We start from the raw sequence: 23,547 nt of genomic DNA, 5'->3' as shown, positions 1-23,547 counted from the left end.
CATGACATTTTTTAATGTAGACTGCAGAGAACAGATCAATTTTTTAAAAGCAACACTTTTTGAGGTTTTATTTATACTTGACTTTAGGTTCAGATGACACTGCTGGAGATCACTAAGGAAGATGAAAATTTCCAAATGGATTTGTCCACAGGGGGGTGATGGTCAATTTTTAAATGGATAATTATAATAGGTTTATGTAAATGTAAAATCGGGGGGTCCTTAACACAAAATTTTTTTCACAATTATGTTGAGGTTCTTTAGTAAAAATGTATGTATCTCTATATATATTGTAGGGATAAAATCATACAATGAATAACTGTAAAGAAAAACAACAAAAACAGTCTGTTCTACTGCCCACCTAAACATGTACAAACATGTCTACATTCACATATACATGAAGTCAGGTGCTGGATGCATGCCCATCGGAAATATTGGAGAGAGTGTTGTTAGCTTGTTGGATAAGCTCTAAAATTTCTTTCATCTCAGAAATTCTCCAACAACTCTGATCGGTACACATATTCTATACAGCCCTCTCGAGAAAAAATAATCACTTGGGGTTTTTCATGTCCAAAGACATATTCTTCCCTTTCTCAGAGCCCAACATTTTTAAACATTCTATACTCTCAGTGAATGGGGAATTTTCTTTACTTATTTTTATTATCCAGAAACAAGTCAAGCCAAGTTAGAGAGTAGTATTCTGTGCCGTCATCATCATCATCGTTGTGATCACTATAGCTTGCATTCTTCCTAAGTGCAGAAAGTATTGCAAATAAGATATTGGCTAATCCTCACTACAAAGGACATAGAACATATATATGATTCCCATTTGACAGATGATGAATCTGGTTCAGTCAGAATAAGAAACTTGCCCAAGGCCATCCTCTGGTAAGAGATGGAGTCAAGATTTAAAACTGAGTCTAGAGACTTCCCTGGTGGTCCAGTGGCTAAGACTCCATGCTCCCAATGCAGGGAGCCTGGGTTCGATCCCTGGTCAGGGAACTAGATCTCACATGATGCAACTAAGAGTTTGCATGCTACAACTAAGATATCCTGCATGCCGCAACTAAAGATCCCACATGCCACAACTAAGACCCAACGCAGCCAAACAAATAAATATTTTTAAAAAATAAATAAAACTGAGTCTATCTGGCTCCAAAGCCCACAATTTTCACTACTTCAGGTACCTAAGAGTTTGTATCCTATTTCCTCTGCCTTCACCTGGAATTTCTAAAATCTTTAAATCCTTATTTGCAATTAGCTGTAAGAATAGTATGCTCAGAACCATATGTGCTGATATCTTTGGCTAGTAATTTTTTTTATTCCCTTCAAAAATCTTTCTCCCTTTTCCTTCCTTTTATTCCCCCTCTCCTCTTATTTTAGTTATCTGCATACATGTAATGTCCTCTGATTGACTGTAAGTTTTTTAGGGCAAGAAACAACTAGCACAGGTTAAGTGTTACGTGGGTTTCTCCTCCCAAAAGTGAAGACTGAGACAAGAGCTTTGTGTGTGGGTCATTTGTTCTGAAGACGTAATCTCAGGGCTCAAGAGTGAGGAGACTGAGAAGAATGAAACAAGGAAGAACGGAAAGCCAAGCCAAGAGTGAGTTATTGAGCTGGTTACTCCTGTGGGCAAGTAAGTTTCAATCCCATGGGGGATTCTGAGGAATGGTCTAGACTATGCCTCATTTTTTTTACCCAAGAATAAAAGAGAAAGGAATATTTATCTAATGACTCCCATCCCTTTAGAAGTCAAGGATCTCTTCCCAGGGTATCTCTTGTACTTCCAGGTTTGTGCATAGACCAGAATAGCTGAACAGGCTTCTACAAACGTCCTGTAGCGTGGTATTAGTGACATCATGGGGCATAAAGTGAGAAGTAGATGGCGCAGCTATGACAAGGTGCTGCCGAGCTACACTTGCCTAGAACTGGCTGCCAGAGTAAGAGTCTCTAGAGACTGACTGATGAGTATGGAAAATAGCTGATATCATAAAGCTGGGGAAGAAAGTATGACAAAGCCCATTCCTTGCACTGCTCCAATCTGCTCATGCCCTATTTTAATAGTTTCCCCAAAGACAGGGATGCTGTATATAGAAGCAGTACACATAGACTATATTCCTCCCTCTGATCAAAAGAGCAAAGGCTCTCCTGCATGCTAGTTCAGACAACTAGAATCTTAGCAAGATATCCAGCCACAGAAAACCAGACTCAATTTCCATTTGGCCTGAAGTGTAACACACTCTTGGTTTGGGACCCTGAGACAAGTATTCTACTGCAAGTAGTTTATTTCAAAGGTGTTCCCAGGAAACACGCTTGGAGGAATGAGGATATGAAATAAAAATAGAAAGGAAGCCAGTAGAGTCATTTCTACCATAGAGAATCAGAATTCCATCCTACTGGGGGATTCAGGGAGAATGTAAAGTATACCCCAGATTTGTCTCCCCCAAAATGGGTGAGAAAGTTGTGGTATTTATCTGCCACTTCCTTTCTGGCATTGGTTGATGGCTGCTTCCAAGGACAACTTCCAGCACTTCTGAATTGCCCTTTGTGTGGACTAAGTGGCTCCTCATGGCCAAGAAGAAAATACTTCAGGCAAAGAGTCTCCAGTATTAGCAATAAACAGCCTTCAACATGCAGAGGCAAATGCTGAGTGGAAATGAGGAGGACGCCAATAGCTTTAGAAATCTGCTTTAGAAACCCAGCTACAAGTATAAAGTGCATGGAGTTTTCTAACACTGACCCTGGCACAAAGGGACATTTATCAACTGAAGTTGTTTGAATAGGTGCTTCTCTTGATTACATGATAATTTCAATGAATTCAGTCCTACCAAAGAAATAGGTGAATCCTGATGAATATAGATGCAAAAATCCATAAGAAAATACTGGCAAACAGAATCCAACAACACATTAAAAGGATCATACACCATGATCACGTGGGATTTATCACAGGGATGCAAGGATTCTTCAATATACACAAATCAATCAATGTGAAAACCATATTAACAAATTGAAGAATAAAAACCATATGATCATCTCAATAGATGAAGAAAAAGCTTCTAACAAAATTCAACACCCATTTATGATAAAAACTCTCCAGAAAGTGGGCATAGAGGGAACCTACCTCAACATAATAAAGGCCATATACGACAAACCCACAGCAAACATCATTCTCAATGGTGAAAAACTGAAAGCATTTTCTTCAAGATCAGAAGAACAAGACAAGGATGTCCACTCTCGCCACTCTTATTCAACATAGTTTTGGAAGTCCTAACCACGGCAATCAGAGAAGAAAAAGAAATAAAAGGAATACAAATTGGAAAAGAAGAAGTAAAACTGTCACTGTTTGCAGATGACATGATACTATGCGTAGAGAATCCTAAAGATGCCACCAGAAATCTACAAGAGCTAATCAATGAATGTGGTAAAGTTGCAGGATACAAAATTAATGCAGAGAAATCTCTTATAGTCCTATAAACTAATGATGAAAAATCTGAAACAGAAATTAAGGAAACACTCCCATTTACCATTGCAACAAAAAGAATAAAATACCTAGGAATAAACCTACCTAGGGAGGTAAAACACCTGTACTCAGAAAACTATAAGACACTGATGAAAGAAATTAAAGACGATACAAACGGATGGAGAGATATAGCATGTTCTTGATTGGAAGAATCAATGTTGTGAAAATGACTATACTACCCAAAGCAATCTACAGATTCAATGCAATCCCTATCAAATTACCAATGGCATTTTTTACAGAACTAGAACAAAAAAAAATCTTAAAATTTGTGTGGAGACACAAAAGACCCCGAATAGCCAAAGCAGTCTTGAGGGGAAAAAACGGAGCTGGAGGAATCAGACTCCCTGACTTCAGACTATACTACAAAGCTACAGTAATCAAGACAATATGGTACTGGCACAAAAACAGAAATATAGATCAGTGGAACAAGATAGAAAGCCCAGAGATAAACCCACGCACCTATGGTCAACTAATCTATGACAAAGGAGGCAAGGATATACAATGGAGAAAAGACAGTCTCTTCAATAAGTGGTGCTGGGAAAACTGGACAGCTACATGTAAAAGAATGACATTAGAACACTCCCTAATGCCATACACAAAAATAAACTCAAAATGGATTAGAGACCTAAATGTAAGACTGGACACTATAAAACTCTTAGAGAAAAACATAGGAAGAACACTCTTTGACATAAATCACAGCAAGATCTTTTTTGATCCACCTCCTAGAGTAATGGAAATAAAAACAAAAATAAACAAATGGGATCTAATGAAACTTAAAAGCTTTTGCAAAGGAAAGGAAACTACAAACAAGAGGAAAAGACAACCCTCAGAATGGGAGAAAATATTTGCAAACGAATCAATGGACAAAGGATTAATCTCCAAAATATATAAACAGCTTAAGCAGCTCACTATTAAAAAAACAAACAACCCAATCCAAAAATGGGCAGAAGACCTAAATAGACATTTTTCCGAAGAAGACATACAGATGGCCAAGAAGCACATGAAAAGCTGCTCAATATCACTAATCATTAGAGAAATGCAAATCAAAACTACCATGAGGGATCACCTCACACCAGTTAGAATGGACATCATGAGAAAATCTACAAACAATAAATGCTGGAGAGGGTGTGGAGAAAAGGGAACCCTCGTGCACTGTTGGTGGGAATGTAAATTGATACAGCCACTATGGAGAACAGTATGGAGGTTCCTTAAAAAACTGAAAATAGAATTACTATATGAACCAGCAATCCCACTACCGGGCATATACCCTGAGAAAACCATAATTCAAAAGGAGTCATGTACCACAATGTTCATTGCCGCTCTATTCACAATAGCCAGGACATGGAAGTAACCTAAGTGTCCACGACAGATGAATGGATAAAGAAGATGTGGCACATATATACAATGGAATATTACTCAGCCATAAAAAGAAATGAAAGTGAGTTATTTGTAGTGAGGTGGATGGACCTAGAGACTGTCATACAGAGTGAAGTAAGTCAGAAAGAGAAAAACAAATACCGTATGCTAACACATATATACAGAATCTATAAAAGAAAAAAAAGGTTCTGAAGAACCTAGGGGCAGGACAGGAATAAAGACGCAGACATAGAGAATGGACTTGAGGACACGGGGAGGGGGAAGGGTAAGCTGGGATGAAGTGAGAGAGTGGCATGGACTTACATATACTACCAAATGTAAAATAGATAGCTAGTGGGAAGCAGCCACATAGCACAGAGAGATCAGCTCGGTGCTTTGTGACCACCTAGAGGGGTGGGATAGAGAGGGTGGGAGGGAGATGTAAGAGGGAGGAGATATGGGGATATATGTATATGCATAGCTGATTTGCTTTGTTATAAAGCAGAAACTAACACACCATTGTAAAGCAATTATGCTCCAATAAAGATGTTAAAAAAAAATAGGTAACTAATAAGAACCTGCTGTATAAAAAAATAAATAAAATAAAATTCAAAAATACAAAAAAAAAAAAAAAGAAATAGGTGAATCCCTCATGTGGTAGAAATTAACTGTTTAAATAGAAATTATAACATTTCATCAAATTTATTACCACATATACATGGGGAACTGGGGCCTGAAAGGACATACACATTTTTATCTACATCCTAAATTCAGAATCATGTTTATATCCATATTGATGCAAAACAAGGTCATTGCTGGAGCTTCTAAAAGCAGCAACATTTTTTCCGAATGCAGCAGAGGAATATTTTTAGATTTGTGTGTGACTTATTTCTTTTGCTTTGTCCATCAGTTTAATATTAATGGATGCTCTTAGATTAGCCCAAAAAAGTCCATGTTTGCTCTTCTCCTTGGGCCATTCCAAATAAGTTCTCTGTGCCATGAGAGCTTTGAGTTTGTGATAGCTGCTAGGAATGGAATACTGTGGAATGGGATCCAGCAAGATCAGGATTAAGTTATTAGATCCTTCATTGAAGAGATTGTGATGGGCAAAATAGAGTTCATAATGGCACCACTCACTCTGGACAAAGTTGGGAGACAAAACAAAGATGGACTTGTAACTTTTCTCAATGCAGTTTATGATATTTTCCATGATGCTCTTGCCAGGAACAAAGTTTCTCTCATGGAGACAAATTCTTATATCTTCTTTTTCTAGGTTTGGTATTAATTCATTCTTCACCCAGGCAGAATCATGCCCACTATATGAAATAAAAGCATGGAACTGGACAGTTCTTTGGAGTTCTTCTAAGGGTACATTCCTAGCCCTGCGCCGGGTCTGGGTCCACTGACACACCATCCTGAGATACCAGGGCAGATCCAAGTAGATACAGAGGACAGTCACTGTAACAGCAAACACCAGCCCAGAGACCCCAATGGTGACAATCAGCAGAGCTGTGTTGCAGGATAATTGAGATACATGGAAGTCCTTTAGTGGGGTTCCCTTATAGCTTTCTGGATAATCACACTTATAAGAATCAGGCCAACCCTCTACCACTTCACTTGATACTTGGCATATGCTTTGGATAAAGTCTCTTAACTCACATGTACACTGGAATGGATTGTTCCCTGCTTTTAGGGACCTAATCTTCTGGCAGCTCTGGAAGAAATCAGCTGATGGGTTGGAGACTGAATTATAGTCAATGATCAGTATGGAAAGGCTGCTAAAGGTACCACATCCAGGAAGGTGGGCTAAAGAATTGGAAGCAACATTGAGTTCTTGCAAAGTTTCTAGACTGGTGACATCTATAGGGATGCTCCTTATCCTGTTATTGTGGAGATCAAGAACTTTGACCCTGGGAGGTAAACATCTGAAAACAGAGTCAGTAAGTATATTTGAAGACATATTTAAACTTAATAAACTTCTGGTCCAAGGGCAATTTCCTTCACTTTCATCATACTTTAGGGAATTCTGGCTAACATCCAATTGTTGTAGAGACTTCATCTCCTTGGTCATATGAACTATATTTGCAAGTTCTTTTAACTGATTCATTTGTAAACTGAGTGTCTTCAAATTAGCCAAGTTTGCACAGTTTCTAAAAACCATGTCTGTTAAGAGATTGTTGGAAAAATTCAAATACAGAAGTGGGCTAATTTGGGATGGGCAGACCATGTGGACCATGTGTGCAGCAGACACTGTGAGATGCTGGATGTTCATATTTGAAAGGATTTTATAGATATAACCTTGTGGAAGGCTGAACACATCATTGACAACTTGGTGTATAGACAAGGTCTTCAGTGAAGTACCAGAATAATCAAAATCGCTGAAGTCAACGCGACCTTGTAGTTTCACATTTGAAATTGAGAAATACTTGATGTTTGTATGCCAAACCAACTGGAGGATCATAAAGAAGGAATTCCAAGTTGTTTCAATGTTGTTTAAAGTAAGATTTGATAACCTTGAATTCTTTTGAAGTTTTGACAGAACATTTTGGAAAGAAGAACACCCATTATCATCTAGCACACATTTGATATTAGACAGTTCCAGACTTACGGCGGTGCTGACTGACACATCCAAAATAAAATGGAATTCATTTCTTGTGGGGAAAACAATGTGCAGACTCTGGGTGTTAAGGTCTCGAAGGCTCTCAGGGTCTTCTTTTTCCCCATAAGTGTCTCCTAAGACCAGTAAAACCTTACTGATGTGCAAATAAGCAATCGGCAGCATGCTGGATTTTTGTAACTGTGTGGCACTCAACCCCAGAAATTCTAGTTGAGACATGTTGCCAAGCTCTTGGCATATGGGCAGAGCATCAAATGCATTAAATGAGAGGTCTAAGTGCTTGAGGTTCAGAGTAGGGTGGCAAGAAATCTTCTCCAGCTTGTTGTGGGACAAATCCAAGTATTCCAGTTCTTGGTTGAATCTGAAAACACTCATGTCAAGATACTGGATTCTATTATGAGAAATTATCAAAATCTTCAGCTTTGATAGTGATATGATGTCAGAAGTCCGAAGTTCAGAAATGTAGTTTTGTGATATATCTAAGATTGTTGTGTTCAGGGATAGGTCTTTGGGAACATGGGTAAGACCTGTTTTTGATCTGTCAACTAAAAATTCACTTTCATTAGATAACTGGGTTCTGATCTCAAGTATTAGTATGAAGATGATGGCAAAATGGAAGATACTAGAATTCGTTTTAGTCATTTTGTAACAGTAAACAATCCTAAGGGTAGCTGCTATTCTTCAGAGCATCTTGATACAGATACAGATCCTAGGGGAAAAAAAAAATCAACATTAATTGACTGTATTAAATTAGGCATGGCTGACATTAAACATTTTTTACTAGAGACTCATTAAATGAAGTTTACATTATTTGGAGTCACACAACCTGAAACCAGGAAAATATACATATTTATAAACAATTATACTATCTCTAATCAAATAACTTTTAATATGGATACGTAATGGGCTGAATGGTGACTCTCTCCCCAAAAAAGATATGTCTGCCTCCTAACCATGTCCTAATCTCCTAACTGAATGTTATCTAATTTAGAAAAAGGGTATTTGTAGAGATAGTTAAGTTAAGAATCTTGAGAAGATCATCCTGGATTATCTAGGTGGTCTCTAAATCCAATGACAATTATCCTTACAAGAGAAAGGGGGAGCATTATTTACAATAACCAAGATATGGAAGCAACCTAAGTGTTCATCAATAGACAAAAGATAAAGATGTGGTATACATATACAATGGAATATTACTCAGCCACTAAAAAAAAAAATGAAATCTTGCCATTTGCAACAACATGGATAGATCTAGAAGGTATTATGCTAAGTGGAATAAGTCAGACAGAGAAAGACAAAAACCACATGATCTCACTTTTATGTGGAATCTAAAAAACAAAACGAACAAAATGAAAACAGATTCATAGATACAGAGAATAAATGTGTGCCAGTGGGGAGGTGGATGGAGGGTGGGAGCAATAGGTGAAGGGGATTAAGAGGTACAAATCACCAGTTATATAATAAATAAGTTACGGGGATGTAACATACAGCATGAGGAATATGGTCAATAATATTGCAATAACTCTGTATGGGGACAGATGGTTACTAAACATATCGTGGTGATCATTCCATAATGTATTCAAATGTCAAATCATTATGCAATACATCAACTACATTTCAGTTAAAAATAATAATTATAATTTTTAAGCATAAAAAATTAATTATAAAGAGAAAGGCAGAGGAATATTTGACAGAGACAACAAAGACATGGAGAAGAAGGCCATATGAAGATATGAAGAGGGCCATATGAAGGCAGAGAGTGGAATGATACACCCACAAGGCAAGGAATGCCAATAGCCAGAGAGCCACCAGAAGCCGGAGAGGCTCTGGAGAGAGTGCAGCTCTGCTGACGCCCTGAATTTAGACTTCTGGCCTCCACATCTATGAGAGAACAAGCTTCTGTTGTTATAAGCCACCAAGTTTATGGTAACTGGTTACAACAGCCACAGGAAGCTAATACAGATGGCTTTACACATTCAAGGGGAGTCCTCTGACCCCAACCTCCCCAAGATCCTTTAGAGCTCAAGCTAGGCTTCACAGCTGGTGTACTTTCTACATTTGATATGTACCTCCCCATGGCTTTTTTGAGAGTTCCATCCCTGTGTGGTTGAATTAGGATTCTTTTTGCATTACCTTTTGTTACCTGCACATAGTTTGGTGCCTAACTTTGGTCTTATTCAAAAGACAAGGATGTCCACTCTCGCCACTCTTATTCAACATAGTTTTGGAAGTCCTAGCCACTGCAATCAGAGAAGAAAAATAAATAAAAGGAATACAAACTGGAAAAGAAGAAGTAAAACTGTCACTGTTTGCAGATGACATGATCCTATACATAGAGAATCCTAAAGATGCCACCAGAAAACTACTAGAGCTAATCAATGAATTTGGTAAAAGTTGCAGGACACAAAATTAATGCACAGAAATCTCTTGCATTCCTATATACTAACAACGAAAGATCAAAAAGAGAAATTAAGGAAACAATCCCATTCACCATTCCAACCAAAAGTGGTGGGGGGAGGGGTGGTGCTGGTGGAATGAATTGGGAGATTGAGATTGACATATATACACTAATACGTATAAAATAGACAACTAATAAGAACCTGCTGTATAAAAAATAAAATAAAATTCAAAAATTCCATAAATAAAAGAATCCTGCCAATGTAGGGGACACAGGTACGAGCCCTTGTCTGGGAAGATCCCACATGCCAAGGAGCAACTAAGCCCGTGCACCACAACTACTGAGCCCTCGTGCCACAACTACTGAAGCCCGCGTGCCTAGAGCCCGTGCTCCGCAACAAGAGAAGCCACCGCAATGAGAAGCCCGCGCACCGCAACGAAGAGTGGCCCCCGCTCGCCGCAACTGGAGAAAGCCCACGCACAGCAACGAAGACCCAACGCAGCCAAAAATAAATAAAATAAAATTAATTAAAAAATAAAAGTAAAGGTGGTATTTTTATGTCATTGATTGTATTTGGCTGAAAGACCCAGACATGTCCCAAGTCTTCCTCTCTAGCTTCCTGAAAGAGCTACTCATACAAGGAGAAATATTTCAATGAGAATAAAAATACTACTCAATTACTGCCTGGGCCAGTGCCTAATATCTCAGAACAGAACCATCCTGTATAAGCTATATTGAAGTAAAAGTGGTTTGGGCTTATGGCTCGAGTGGGTTTCCCTACTTATTCCTAAACCTGAATCCAAATCTGGGGATCTTTTAACTTTCTGGCCAAACTCCAGAGTTCAAGGAAGCAGTGGTCAGCACCGTCAGGTATGGTGCACAGCGTGTGACGGGAGAGACAAGGGCAGAGACAGGATCCCACACACAGACGTGAGCGCTTAGCACACAGTGAACCCATCACAAGCAAGATGAAAGCTGTCCTTGTTTCCTTAACAACGGCAACCATCACAACAAATTTAAATTTATGAAACTGAGACAGGCTGGGACCTGGGACCCTCTGTGGCAGTGCTGCAGTGCTTGCATCTGGACAAATGACTCCTCAAGCAACAAAAAAAAACAAAACAACTCTAAGGGACTAAAAATAACTGCGTGCATGTAAAGTTGGGGCAAATTCTGGACAAAAGACACAAAAAGACCAAAAAGGCCCAGCTGCCGCTTCTAAAGAGCCTGGAGCAAAAGCAGAGTACTGCGCATGCCCCCTGCACACAGCACCACAAAGGGGCGGGCAAACCACCAAGCCACCCCTCCAGCGACCCCCTGGACACACCCCTAACCTCACCCCCATATAAGGAACCAGCTCACCCCACCCCACCTCGGGCCAGCAAGCAAGGGAAACTGTTACTTGTTCTTGCTCCCGTCTGCTGCGGCAGGGGCCCCAATAAAGCCTTGCCTGAATTTCCTGTCTGGCGTCTGGTCAATTTCTATTTATTGGGGAAGGCCAAGAACCCTGGTCAGTATCAAAACTGCCTGTCTTCAAGCATTTAATGAAAGCATGGCTTCAGTTTTCTATCTAGCTTAATTAGTTGACTCAAATATCTTCTATTTGCTCAACCTCCATTCTGCCCTTTCATTTATAGTCATTATTTGAAGCACTCAGTTTATGAAACCATCGTATTACAACTGAGAAGATCAATGGCCAGCTCTTTTTACATTCCTTTCCGTTTATGCCTGACTGTCCCATCCCTTTAATGGGAAGACATTTGTTAACTAAGTTAGGGGCCACTCTTTCTCGAGGGGCAAGGGAACCACCCTCATCACCAAATGGTTCTAACAAAAAGCAAAAAGGAACAGATAAAATCTGAAGCTAAAATAGAAGCCTTAGTAGACCCTGGAATGTGCAATATCGAGGTTCCGGGCTTGGCCAAAGATATCCAGACAGTGATTATTAAGTAAAAAGGGTTATACAGTGTCTAAATATAAGGTACAAATTTCTTAAACCTAAGGAAGATCTTCAAAAATGTTTGTAAGTAGATTAACAAAATAGGAGGCCACTGGTCTGACTAAACTGACCATAGCTGATATTCAGACCCTGATAGGAATTTTGGAAGAGGCCTTCTCCCTTAAGCTAAATGAGGAAAAGTAAAACTTTCCAACATAGGCGAATGGGTATGTCAGTCCTTCAATATCATTGAGGTAACCACCCAATTCTTTGAAAAGGAAAACAAAACTGTCCTTGTTTTACAAATGTAGTCTTTACAGGACCAGAGGTGTGGTTCCAAAAATAATCCAAAACCCACCAATCCTTTTGCCACTCCCAAAGCCTTCCCTATTTATCTTAAGAGGCTTGAAAGTATTAAACAAAGGGGAAACAAAGTCATCCTAGGAGGAACTTGCCTGTACCTTTGAGAAGCAAATATCCTATGTGGTCTTCTCAGGAACCCTAATCTCTGACATCTTTTTAAATGGAAATTTTTTAAAAGAGGGTAAAGTAATTTAGAACTTGACTTGTCAAGGATAAATAGAAATCTTAAGTGCCTTTTCTGTAAACACTAGTAAAAAGGGTTTGTTCCATCTGCTACAAGCCCAGTTTGAATCCAGCCCCTTGTAACTGATGGCTTTTATGTTATACCTGGCTGAGGGCTGAAATTTTGAAATGGGTACTAGAAGGCCTCTGTGTTTGTTTGTGTGTTCATATGTATCTGTATGTGTGTTGTAGGTGTATGATATTGCGAAAAATGAATTTGTAAAAGAGCTCTACTTAATAGGCTTAAAAAAAAATTAAGTGCTTATATAAATACTCAGAAATAGAAAATAATCTGGCCAGAATGAATTTCAGGTTCATGTTATCTGGATAATGTTCACTACTAAACTGATATCTGGTATTGAAGGTGGCTTAAGCTTGTTGGTTTGATTAATATAGACATGTAAGAGTCATCAATGTTAAGTATAATACTTCTGTTGTAACTAGGTGTTTTTTTTTTAAGCTTTTTTCCCCATACATTTATTTATTTATTTATTTATTTATGGCTGCATTGGGTCTTCGTTGCTGCACACCGGCTTTCTCTAGTTGCGGTGAGCGGAGGCTACTCTTCCTTGCGGTGTGTGGGCTTCTCATTGCGGTGGCTTCTCTTGTTCCGGAGCACGGGCTCTAGGTGCATGGGTTTCAGTAGTTGTGGCATGCGGGCTCAGTAGTTTTGGCTCATGGGCTCTAGAGCGCAGGCGCAGTAGTTGTGGTGCACGGGCTTAGTTGTTCCGTGGCATGTGGAGTTTTCCCGGACCAGGGCTCGAACCCATGTCCCCTGCATTGGCAGGCGGATTCTTAACCACTGCACCAGGGAAGTCCTGTACCTAGGTTTATTAGAGGTCAAATAAGATCTTATTCTATCTGTTACAAATTTGTCAACAAGACAAGTAACTCAACGTGAAAAAAACTTTTAAGAAAAGTGTTTTTAGTAAAAATGGTGTGAAGAATGAAAAATACTGAAAAGAGTTATACATGATCAGGATTTTCTAGGATTGGATTACATTTAGTTGGGTAAATGGATTTTGTTGGGAGTGGGCTGGGACAAGTCTGGATTTGGTTTCTCCCTCCAGAGTTTTCTTGAAATGCTGATTTTAATAACAGATAGTATGAGTGTCTTTACCTTTAAGTGATCTGTATTTGTTTTTGCGATCTTTTGTAACTTTAGTTAAGGAATACGTATTGTCTCACAGTGACCTATGATCTTATTTTACAAAAAGTTTTAAAACTTTTTGACAAACTTCCCAAATGTCAAATTTTAATTAAGTTTCTTTTGATTTCCAGCTAACTTTAGAGGGCCCCTGAGGTATCTTAAAGAGAAATATTTAACTAGGATTATTCGGTATGTTAAGTTAAATGTAATCATTCATAATTCTGGTTATTGTAATCAAGATTCTTTATCGATTACACTGTAATCAGATGTTTAACCATGCCTTTTAAGTCTTTTGTCATTTATAGATATTTTTGTACTCTGATGCTATTACAAAAAATGCTTCATGATCAAGGAGATTCACAGAAAGGCTACGGAAGCAGTTACAACGGTTCCACACCAAGGTGATGGCTATGTGAGGATTCCAGCCCTTACTGACTTGAAACGAGGAGCTGTCCTGCCCCTGGGGCCCCTAGATCAGGCATCCAGAGATTTTTACTCTGACAGGCAAGGTCAACGCCCCTACTCAGCGTTGAAGCACTTACAGAAGACGGAACATTGCCCTTCTGCTTCCCATAAGAATATGGGAGTAAAATCTCTGAGGGGGGTATGAAACAGGAGGGAAGGGGGCAGGGCACAAACCTTTGAAAGAATGACATAGCCCAAGGACATGACATAAACTGATTAGAACAAAATGGGTCCAAGATGGCGGACAAGTCAACTTCCACTAGACCTTGAGCCTCAGTATATGCTCACTGTAACACATCAGCAAGCTAAATGACACACCCACAGGCACCAAGACAGTTCCAAGACGGACCACAAGGATCAAAAACTGGTGGTGGCCCAATTCCTGGAAATCCCCGCCCCTTCCCAAAATAGCTGGAATACTCCTCCCACTCATTAGCCTATGAAATTACCCACCCCTATAAAAACTGACAACCCCATACCCTGGTGTCTTTCTCACCTTCTGAGATGGCCCACACTCTGTCTGCGGAGTGTGTTTCTCTCTAAATAAATCCACTTCTTGCCTTAAAAAAAAAAAAAAATTCTATAATTAAGAAGTCAAAGTGTTGCATACAAGAGGAACTGACTTTTAGGCACTTACAGGAGCTACAAATTGTATATGTTAAACTTGCTAGATCAGTGAAAAATCAATATTTTTTGTCAAAGTCCTAATGACCAGCACTGAATCTCATCTGTAGTAGAAACTCAAAACTATTTTATTGCCAAATAAAGTTATTATTTGCAAAGTTGATTAGTAATAGGGTGCTTTAATCAGAAAGTATAAAAATATCTCCAGGTGTGTTTATGTCTATTTTCATGATTATGATAGGTTTAGCTTCACCTTTTATGATCCAATGCATCAATACATGTGAATCGCCTTTGTTTGAAGACTTTGGGGGCATCCTGTCAGGACTTTGACTTATCTTAATAGCTAATACTCATACAATCTGGCTCATTAAGTTCAGTCCCACAAATATTTATTGAGAGTTTTCTTTGCACCAGGGCAACTAGCTATTAACCACAGGCTGAAAGGATCAGAACCAGGTCAAGAGATTTTCTGCTTTGTTTCCTATGTGGTTTTGTGAACTTTCGCTTTCTGTTGTAAAGATGCAGTCACAACTCTTTGGATCCAATTGGGGGTAGCCTGGGAAACATTTTCAAAACCTGCAATTCCCCCTGACTAGTAGCACCCCACGATAGTTTCAGTGGTCTGAGAAAACAGAAAAAAAAAATAAAATAAATAGCTTGTGGAAACAGCCCAGAGAAAAAACTCCAATGAACCTGCCCATAAAAAACAGAGGAGTCATTCGGCAGCACGGCCTCCGGGAGTAATTTACCTGTAACCCATTGTCCTCAGCAACATCACTGCGAAGAGATAAACGGAGAGGACAGGATGAAGAGCAGGGTCACCTGAAATCAACACCTCGCAGCTCTAGAAGAAACCCATGAGGAGACGTTTGTGACCCCAATGTTCATCTCCCAACTGAAACATATCTCCTAAAAGCAAATCACGCCTGAGATGAGGTTCATTCAGGAAAAAATAACACACACACACACACACACACACACAAAAACCCTTTCTCTGACTTAGGACAAGGAGCTGATAAATAAGTACATATCAGAAATAAACCACTTACAAAAACACCCAGGACTTAATCATAGAGATGTTCGAGATTTCTGTGTCTAACGACTCATTATACCATAATTTTATTTTATAGAATTTAAAAAGATGTCGCTTACCAAGACGCCCTGTTCCTCTGTCCTGTTGGTAGTCTGTAGGAAAATCAAGTACTTCCTCAAACATTTATTTCACTGGTAACCACGTTTAATGTTTGGGGTTGGGGTGGGGAAGCTCTTTCACGCCACCTACTGAAGCCCACTGAAATTACATTACACAGTCAGTGTAAACCTATTTTCTCCTGTTCAATGTAGAGAACGGTCTGCGGGTTAATTGCTAGACCTGCATTAAGATAGAATTGCCTCTCCGTGGCTCTCCTTCACTACAGTTAGTTCACTATTGTCTACACTAAGGAAGTGAAGGAGGTGGTGCTAATAATCCACAGATGATTTATTGGCTGAATTCGAAATGCTGTGCTGGTGGAGGTAGGGGTCCTGGTCTGAAGTATTCCAGGTGTTTTGCTTATCTTATTGCCTTTTTTATATACATATAAACTTATTTATTTATTTATTTGTTTATTTATTTTTGGCTGTGCTGGGTCTTTGTGGCCGCACGCAGGTTTTCTCTGGTTGTGGTGAGCGGGGGCTGTTCTTCGTTGCGGTGCGCGAGCTTCTCATTGCGGTTGCTTCTTTCATTGAGGAGCATGGGCTCTAGGCGCGCGGGCTTCAGTAGTTGTGGCACGTGGGCTCCGTAGTTGTGGCTTACGGGCTCTAGAGCACAGGCTCAGTAGTTGTGGCGCACGGGCTTAGTTGCTCCATGGCATGTGGGATCTTCCCGGACCAGGGCTCGAACCTGTGTCCCCTGCATTGGCAGACGGATTCTTAACCACTGTGCCACCAGGGAAGTCCATCTAATTGGCTTTTGATCAGGCCACTATTAAAGGTGGCTGAAAGTGGGAAGAGGGAGGGGTCAAGATAAAAGTTTTGCTAAAACTCATTCATAGAGAAGATCACTCATGGGCTTTTACCAAATGGATGCTAATCATGTCTTTTCTGACAAACTGGTTTTCAGAGAAAATCTGGTGCTCACATTTTTTTCCATGGATATTTCAAACTTTCTTCAAAAAGCGATTTTTGAAATCTCCATGTGAAAAACACGCTAGCTAACAATCTCTTTTCTCCGATAAGGTCTAAGACATTTCCTGTGGGTTCGTTGCTGTTGTCGGCATGCTCAAGGAATCCAACCTGATAATTCCACTCTGGTCTTTTAAAAGAACAACAGTAACAAAATAACAAATGGGCAAATAAAGCTAAGAAATGCTAGCTAGCTGTCTTCCTCTGAACTTGTGCTCAGCCTGGTGCTGCATGATGTCCTGTACAAGCTGGATGCAGTTCTTGCTGGAATCAGCTTTTCTCCCACAGCAAGCAAAGTCAACTTCCCTAAGAACCCTGAGATGCTTTTTGACTTGTACTATTCTGTCTCTCTCTGTTTCCTCCTATCCCCTCACAATTTGTTTAAGGGGGAGGCATGTCTATAAATATATTTCTGTGACTGAAAGAATGAACGTCCTCCCCCCTCCACTCTCACTTATCATTACTTCCCCCAGGTCCATAACTGGAGATAAGGGTGCTCTTTGATTAACAATTCAGTTCCTGGCTCCCAAAAGGCATTTGACTTTGTGAACCAAATCTAGAAACTAATGCCCAGGACAGGGAAGTCAGCAGGGCAGAAAGAAAGCACTTTAGCACTCAAAAAGTCCTGTGTTTCCCTTCAAGCTCATCCCCACTCTGAGTTGCCCACCCGCCTCTTTTTTTTTCTCCCTATTATCCAATAGGTCAGCAGTCTCCAACCGTTTTTGGCACCAGGGACTGGTTTCGTGGAAGACAATTTTTCCACAGAAGTGGGTGGGTGGGGGACGGTTCAGGCGGTAATGCCAGCGGTGGGGAGCAGTGGGGAGCGATGGGGAGTGGTGGGGGGCGGCAGACGAAGCTTCACTCGCTTGCCCGCCACGCACCTCCTGCTATGCGGCTCGGTCCCTAAGAGGCTGCGGACCGGTAGCAGTCCACAGCCCGGGAGTTGGGGACCCGTGTAATAGGTAACCAGGGGACAAACATACTTGTAATCATGTACACCCAGGCATTGATATATCCACCTCTCCTAAGGAAAAACTTTAATTCTCAAAGAACATGCTTTCTGTTAACTTTTTAAACTATTTTATTTAACCCAATATATCCAAAATATCATTTTAACGTGCCATCAATATAAAACATTATTAATAAGATATCATATATAATATTCTTCATTCTAAGTCTTCAAAATCCAGTGTGTGTTCTACATTCACAGCCCATCTCATCTGGGCTCCCCACATTTCAGGTGTTCAATGGGCACACGTGGCTAGTGGCTCTACCATATTGGATGGCCCGAGTCTAGATGGAGTTATCACAGCCATGCAAATAAGTACAAGCCTAAGTCCAGTCAACAGCAGCTCAAAGAGCTAACTTAAAACAGAGGTTCCATGTCTTAGACTCTAGGCACCTCTTTACTTCTCTCAATAGCAGTTTCTGCCCACTCTTGATTCCATACCCAGGTGTTTCTTTTTGGATCCAGGGCAATGTAAATATTCTGCCAATTAGATGTGACCTGTACTTGTTGTTTGTTTTTTTTAAACAAAAGTTTTATTGAGATATAATTCATATACCATAAAAAATTTCACCCATTTAAAGTGTACAATTCAGTGACTTCAGATAAATTCACAGAACTGTGCAACCATTACAAGCAATTTAGAACATTTTCATCACCCTGAAAAGAACCACACCCCTTAGCTGTCACCCTCCAATGCTCCATTTGCCTCAGACCTAGACAACCACTATAGATTGTACTAATCTCTATAGATTTGCCTATTCTGGATACTTCATATAAATGGAATCATATTATAAGTGGTTCTTTGTGTGGTTTTTTTTTTTTTTCACTTAGACTAGTGTTTTCAAGATCCATCCATGTTGAACCATGTATCAGGATTTCATTTTTTTGTTGCTAAATAACTTTCCTTTGTATGGATATACCACATTTTATTTATCCATTCATCAGCTGATGGATATTTGGGTTGTTTACACTTATGGCTCTTATGAATATATAAACATTCATGTACAAGTTTTTGGTAGACATACTCTCTCTTGGGTATATACTTAGATACTTAGGCATGGACTTGCTGCGTCGTATGGTAACTGTGTTTAGTCTTTTGAGGAGTTCCAGGCTAGCTGCACCATTTTACCTTTCCACCAACAGTGTATAAGGGCTCCAGTTTCTCCACATCCTTGCTAACACTTATCATCTGACTTTTCTTATAACCTTCTTACTGGGAATGAAGCAGTACCTCATTATGGTTTTAACTTGCATTTCCTTGATACCTAATGATGTTGAGCATCTTTTCATGTGTAGATTAGCCATTTGTATATCTTCTTTGCAAATTTGCTGAACTTGTTTATTAGTTCTAATGGTTTTTTAGTGGATTCCTAAGTATTTTCTGCAATTAAAATCATGTCATCTGCAAAATGTCATCTTCTTCCTTTCCAAGATGGATACCTTTTATAATATGTTCTTGCCTAACTGCCCTGGCTGGCACTCCCAGTACAATGTGGAATGGAAGTGGTGTGAGCAGACACCCTCATCTGGCTCCAAATGTTAGGGAAGAGCTTTGAGAACCATTAAGTATGATGTTAGCTGTGAGTTTTCCATCTATGCTTTTTATCAGGTTGTGGAAGTTCCCATCTGTTTCTAGTTTGTGAGTGTTATTTTTCCGGAAGAGGCAGAGTATTGTTTCTTAATCAACAAGGAAGAAAACAAATGCTCTGACCACAGTGTCTTAGTTTGGGAGATGCCTCTCCCAGCGGAGTTAGTACAGTTGACCCTTGAACAAAGCAGGTGTTAAGGGTGCCTAATATGATTATAACTTTACAGTTGGCCCTTTGTAGCTGCGGTTCCGCATCCTTGGATTCAACCAACTGCAAATAGTGTAGTACTGTAGTACATATTTATTGAAAAAATATCTGTGTGTAAGTGGACCAGTGCAGTTCAAACTCATCTTTTTCAAGGGTCAGCTGTACTCACAACTGTGTTCCATTCCTTCCTTCCCTCCCTATTTTCCTGACAGAAAGCACAATTCCTCTCTCCCACCTGACCCTAGAGTTCAAACTGTGCCCAATGAAGCTGGCTGGGAATGAAAAATGACATCACTAGGACATTTAGCATTTAATTAATTCTCCCTTAACGACTTAAAATTTTCCAGCAATTTTTTTTTGAGTTGCCACCTGAGTAAATCTTAGGCTAAGGCCAGCCTGTCTCTAGCTACTGACCTGAGGGTCTTTTAGCTTCACGAAATGTTAACCAGCAACTTTGTACACAATCTTGGTCCAAGTTTTTTACTGTTGGCTTAGGATAAATTCCTGGAAGGAGTAAATAAATGTCTTGGATGGTTTTTCATGTTTATTGATAATTTCTATCACTTTTGTGAATTACTTGTTCACATCATTGCCTATATCAGGGTTATGATTTTACTATTTAATTATATATTCTCTTTTATGTTACTGACACTAACCCTCCATCAAACTTTTTGCAAACATCTTCGCTCATTGTTTATCTTTTTATCTCATGATCTTTTGAACCAATAAATACATAACTTTTTATATAAACAGGTAAGTTGACTTTCTCTTTGCTGCTACTGTCAGTTAGTTGTGTGCTGGTGAACCAGGTTACAAAACAAAAATAAAAAGCCTGATTTTTTAGCACTTGCCAATATCTATGGTGTAAGTATTTCCAGTATAGCTGATTTCTAGCTACCAACTGACCTGCCTGCAAAATTTCTGAATATTTAACCACTGGTTCTCACAAGTGTGTACAAACCAGCTCCAGCAGACTACTGCTATATGTTCCTTTTAGGTTTAGAGTGTTCTTCTTCATAACAAGGTCAGATAAATATATGTGTATATGTTCTCCTCAAACATAATTTTTTAGTTAATTTGATTTTTTTATTATCCAAGTAATAAATGTTTACTGAAGAAAACAGGAAATATGAATAAATAAAAACAAAATTTCAAATCAATAATAACTTACCATATAGAGATACACCAACATCATTTTTGGAGCAACCATGAAGACTTTTTAATATATATATAAACATGCTTTAGGCTCTTGATGCCTGTTGCCAAATTGCTATTCAGTAAGTTTGTACAGTTTACATACACACACACACACACACACACACACACACACACCCACCCCCTCAGATGGCACTGGACCAAGTATTCTGTTTTGTAATCTGCTTTTCTTAATCCATAATACATCGTAAATGTCTGTTTATATCAGTAAATATCCACCTACAGCTTTGTTATTATTGGCTGAATAATATTCCATTTTATTTACAATGTATTTTTAAAATATTTTAATTAACAGTGTATTCAAGCAATCTTTTTAAGTTGTCTCCAAACTTCACATTATTAACATAAACAACTCTGCAATAAGCAGCATGTTCATCCATTTTCTTAGGGTGTGTATGAGCAATTATTTCCTTAGGATACATTCCATGAAGTGAACTCTCTGAACCAACTGACATAAATCCATACCATTTTTCTCTGCCTATTGCTATGAATATGTCTTTTTCATTTTTATTTTTTTTGATATGTCTTTTTAAAATGATTATTTAATCCAAATTTAGAATAGATTTTTAGGTTGTTCATCTGCCATATAATTCAATAGCCTACTGACAATTTTGGTTTCCCTTCTCGTCTGTTGGTTCTACTGATTATGGTATAGGGTGTTGACTGGAACTTTTACTATGACTTGGGTCCAAAACCAAGGACTAGGAAGTGTTACTTACCCCATATTCTAAGGAGAGCTCCCAACAATTCAGGCCAAGCACTTCCTAAAGCAGTTGAACCAGACAGTGCAATCCCCACCATCACCCCATCCTCACATTTCCCAGGTACATATACATAAAGGGGCGGCAGTGAGAGAGTCAGCAGCATTGAGATACCAGTGTTTATGATGTAAGGCTACACCCTATGATATGGGGAAAGAAGACCTTTAGATGGAATTGGAGATTGCAAATGTTAAGCTAGAGTGCACTGTTAATACCTCAAAAGGGCTGAAGATGTCTGAAATCTGCTCACAAAAATTACTTCGTATTTAGACTTGACTCTGTTGAGATTCCTTACTCCGTGCTTCCAATGCAGGAGGCGTGGGTTCGATCCCTGGTCTGGGAACTAAGATCCCACATGCCATGCGTCCAAACAAACAAACAAACAAAAAACAGAAAGTCCCTGTGGCTTTAGAAATCCCTTTAAGTCTCTTTATCTGCCTGTAATTTATTCTCATTCTCTTCTGATCAAACCAATCTCCAGAAATCTAGACAGAAAGTGACCTCCTCCTTTTCCAGTGTTGTGTTCTGTGTTCTCATTAAGACTCACTCTCTCCTCCATTTATAGCCCAGTCATCCAGTCACTGTCTCTTAGCCATGCTCTCACACCCCTCCATCCCATCTTCTCTGCCAATCTCTCCCTTTTTTGGACTTCAGAACTTCAGAACTGTGAGAAATACATTTCTGTGGTTTAAGCCACCCAGCCTGTGGTATTCTGTCAGGGCAGCCTTAGCAGACCCCTGCACCACTCTTCTCGATAATGGTCACGAGGCAGGTAACCCTGTTCCCCACTCCTCAATCCCCGTCCTCACCCACCACCATGACAGCAGGTCATGACAAGGAGCTTGACTTTTGTTCTAGCTGCAAGGGGAGGTCATTAGAACGTTTAAAGCAGGCGAGTGGCTTAAAATAATTTATACTTTAAAAATAAGTACTCTGATTGCTGTTTGGAGAATGTATGAGGCAAGAGTAAAAGCAGGGAGGCCGGTGAGTTTACTGCAGTCGTACAGGTGAGAGATATGGGTGGCTTAGTCGGGACAGCAGATGCTATACTCCAGGTTACAGAGTGGAACATGCACACTCTGTCCCTGATGGCCTGCAGACTCAGCTGGGGGTGGCAGGAGAAAAAAAGAGAGGGAAGAATATGACAGAATCTGTGTGGGTCCATGAGACACTTCTGTATCCTTGAAATAAATACGCCCTTTCCCAAGTTGGTATCTGCTACTTGCAACTGGAAGAATTCAAAAGAGGAAACAGAGGATTCCTGGAGATAGAACATCTTTATCTAAAAAACAAACTGATCTCTTATGATAGAGCTTTCATATGTCTGAAACGTGTATGGTTTCATATGTGACAAAAATACAGGTTTTGTTTAATTCTATTTGAAAGTGCCAAAATTCTATATTTTCACTGTCAACAGTATTTTGTGGGAAACATATTGGAACCATTTTAAAATATTTGATCATTTAGAATGTGTGACATAGTTTGTTGTTGTTTGCTTTTTTTATGAATTTATTTATTTTTTATTTATTTTATTTTTGGCTGTGTTGGGTCTTTGTTGCTGCGCACGGGCTTTCTCTAGTTGTGGCGAGCGGGGTCTACTCTTCCTTGTGGTGCGCGGGCTTCTCATTGCGGTGGCTTCTCTTGTTGCGGAGCACGGGCTCTAGATGTGCAGGCTTCAGTAGTTGTGGCTCGCAGGCTCTAGAGCGCAGGCTCAGTAGTTGTGGTGCACGGGCTTAGTTGCTCCGCAGAATGTGAGATTTTCCCAGACCAGCAATCAAACCTGTGTTCCCTGCATTTGCAGGCGGATTCTTAACCACTGCCCCACCAGGGAAGTCCCAGTTGTTGTTTGCTGTTTTGGTTTTGTTTGTTGATTTGGGGATTTTTTAGTTTAGGAAACAAGTCCAACAGAGGCTAGAGAAAATTTACCATTTGAGAGAGGGCCTGTGGAAGAA

At 39.6% G+C, this 23,547-nt stretch overlaps 1 protein-coding gene across 9 annotated transcripts in view; it reads right to left on the bottom strand.

The window, feature by feature from the left end:
* Positions 1–5,588: 5,588 nt before the first annotated feature.
* Positions 5,589–23,547, bottom strand: part of TLR1 (toll like receptor 1) — a 45,364-nt gene continuing 27,405 nt past the window's right edge. For 2 of the 9 annotated variants that reach the window (XM_059923192.1, XM_059923191.1), the window contains 5 exons: positions 15,804–15,836; positions 15,401–15,495; positions 14,524–14,587; positions 9,624–9,730; positions 5,589–8,199 (listed from right to left, as the gene is read on the bottom strand). In XM_059923192.1, coding sequence (XP_059779175.1) covers positions 5,742–8,132 — 2,391 coding nt within the window. In that variant the 5' untranslated portion in view covers positions 8,133–8,199; positions 9,624–9,730; positions 14,524–14,587; positions 15,401–15,495; positions 15,804–15,836 and the 3' untranslated portion in view covers positions 5,589–5,741. The remainder of the gene's footprint in view (positions 8,200–9,623; positions 9,731–14,523; positions 14,588–15,400; positions 15,496–15,803; positions 15,837–23,547) is intronic. The other 7 variants (XM_059923189.1, XM_059923193.1, XM_059923195.1 and 4 more) reach the window with 5 other exon arrangements.

Source organism: Balaenoptera ricei, chromosome 5 (genome assembly GCF_028023285.1).
Source record: "Balaenoptera ricei isolate mBalRic1 chromosome 5, mBalRic1.hap2, whole genome shotgun sequence".
In the NCBI taxonomy this organism is placed as follows: domain Eukaryota; kingdom Metazoa; phylum Chordata; class Mammalia; order Artiodactyla; family Balaenopteridae; genus Balaenoptera; species Balaenoptera ricei.
Note: the sequence above shows the minus strand (reverse complement) of the source record. Positions and strands in the feature narration are given on the sequence as shown.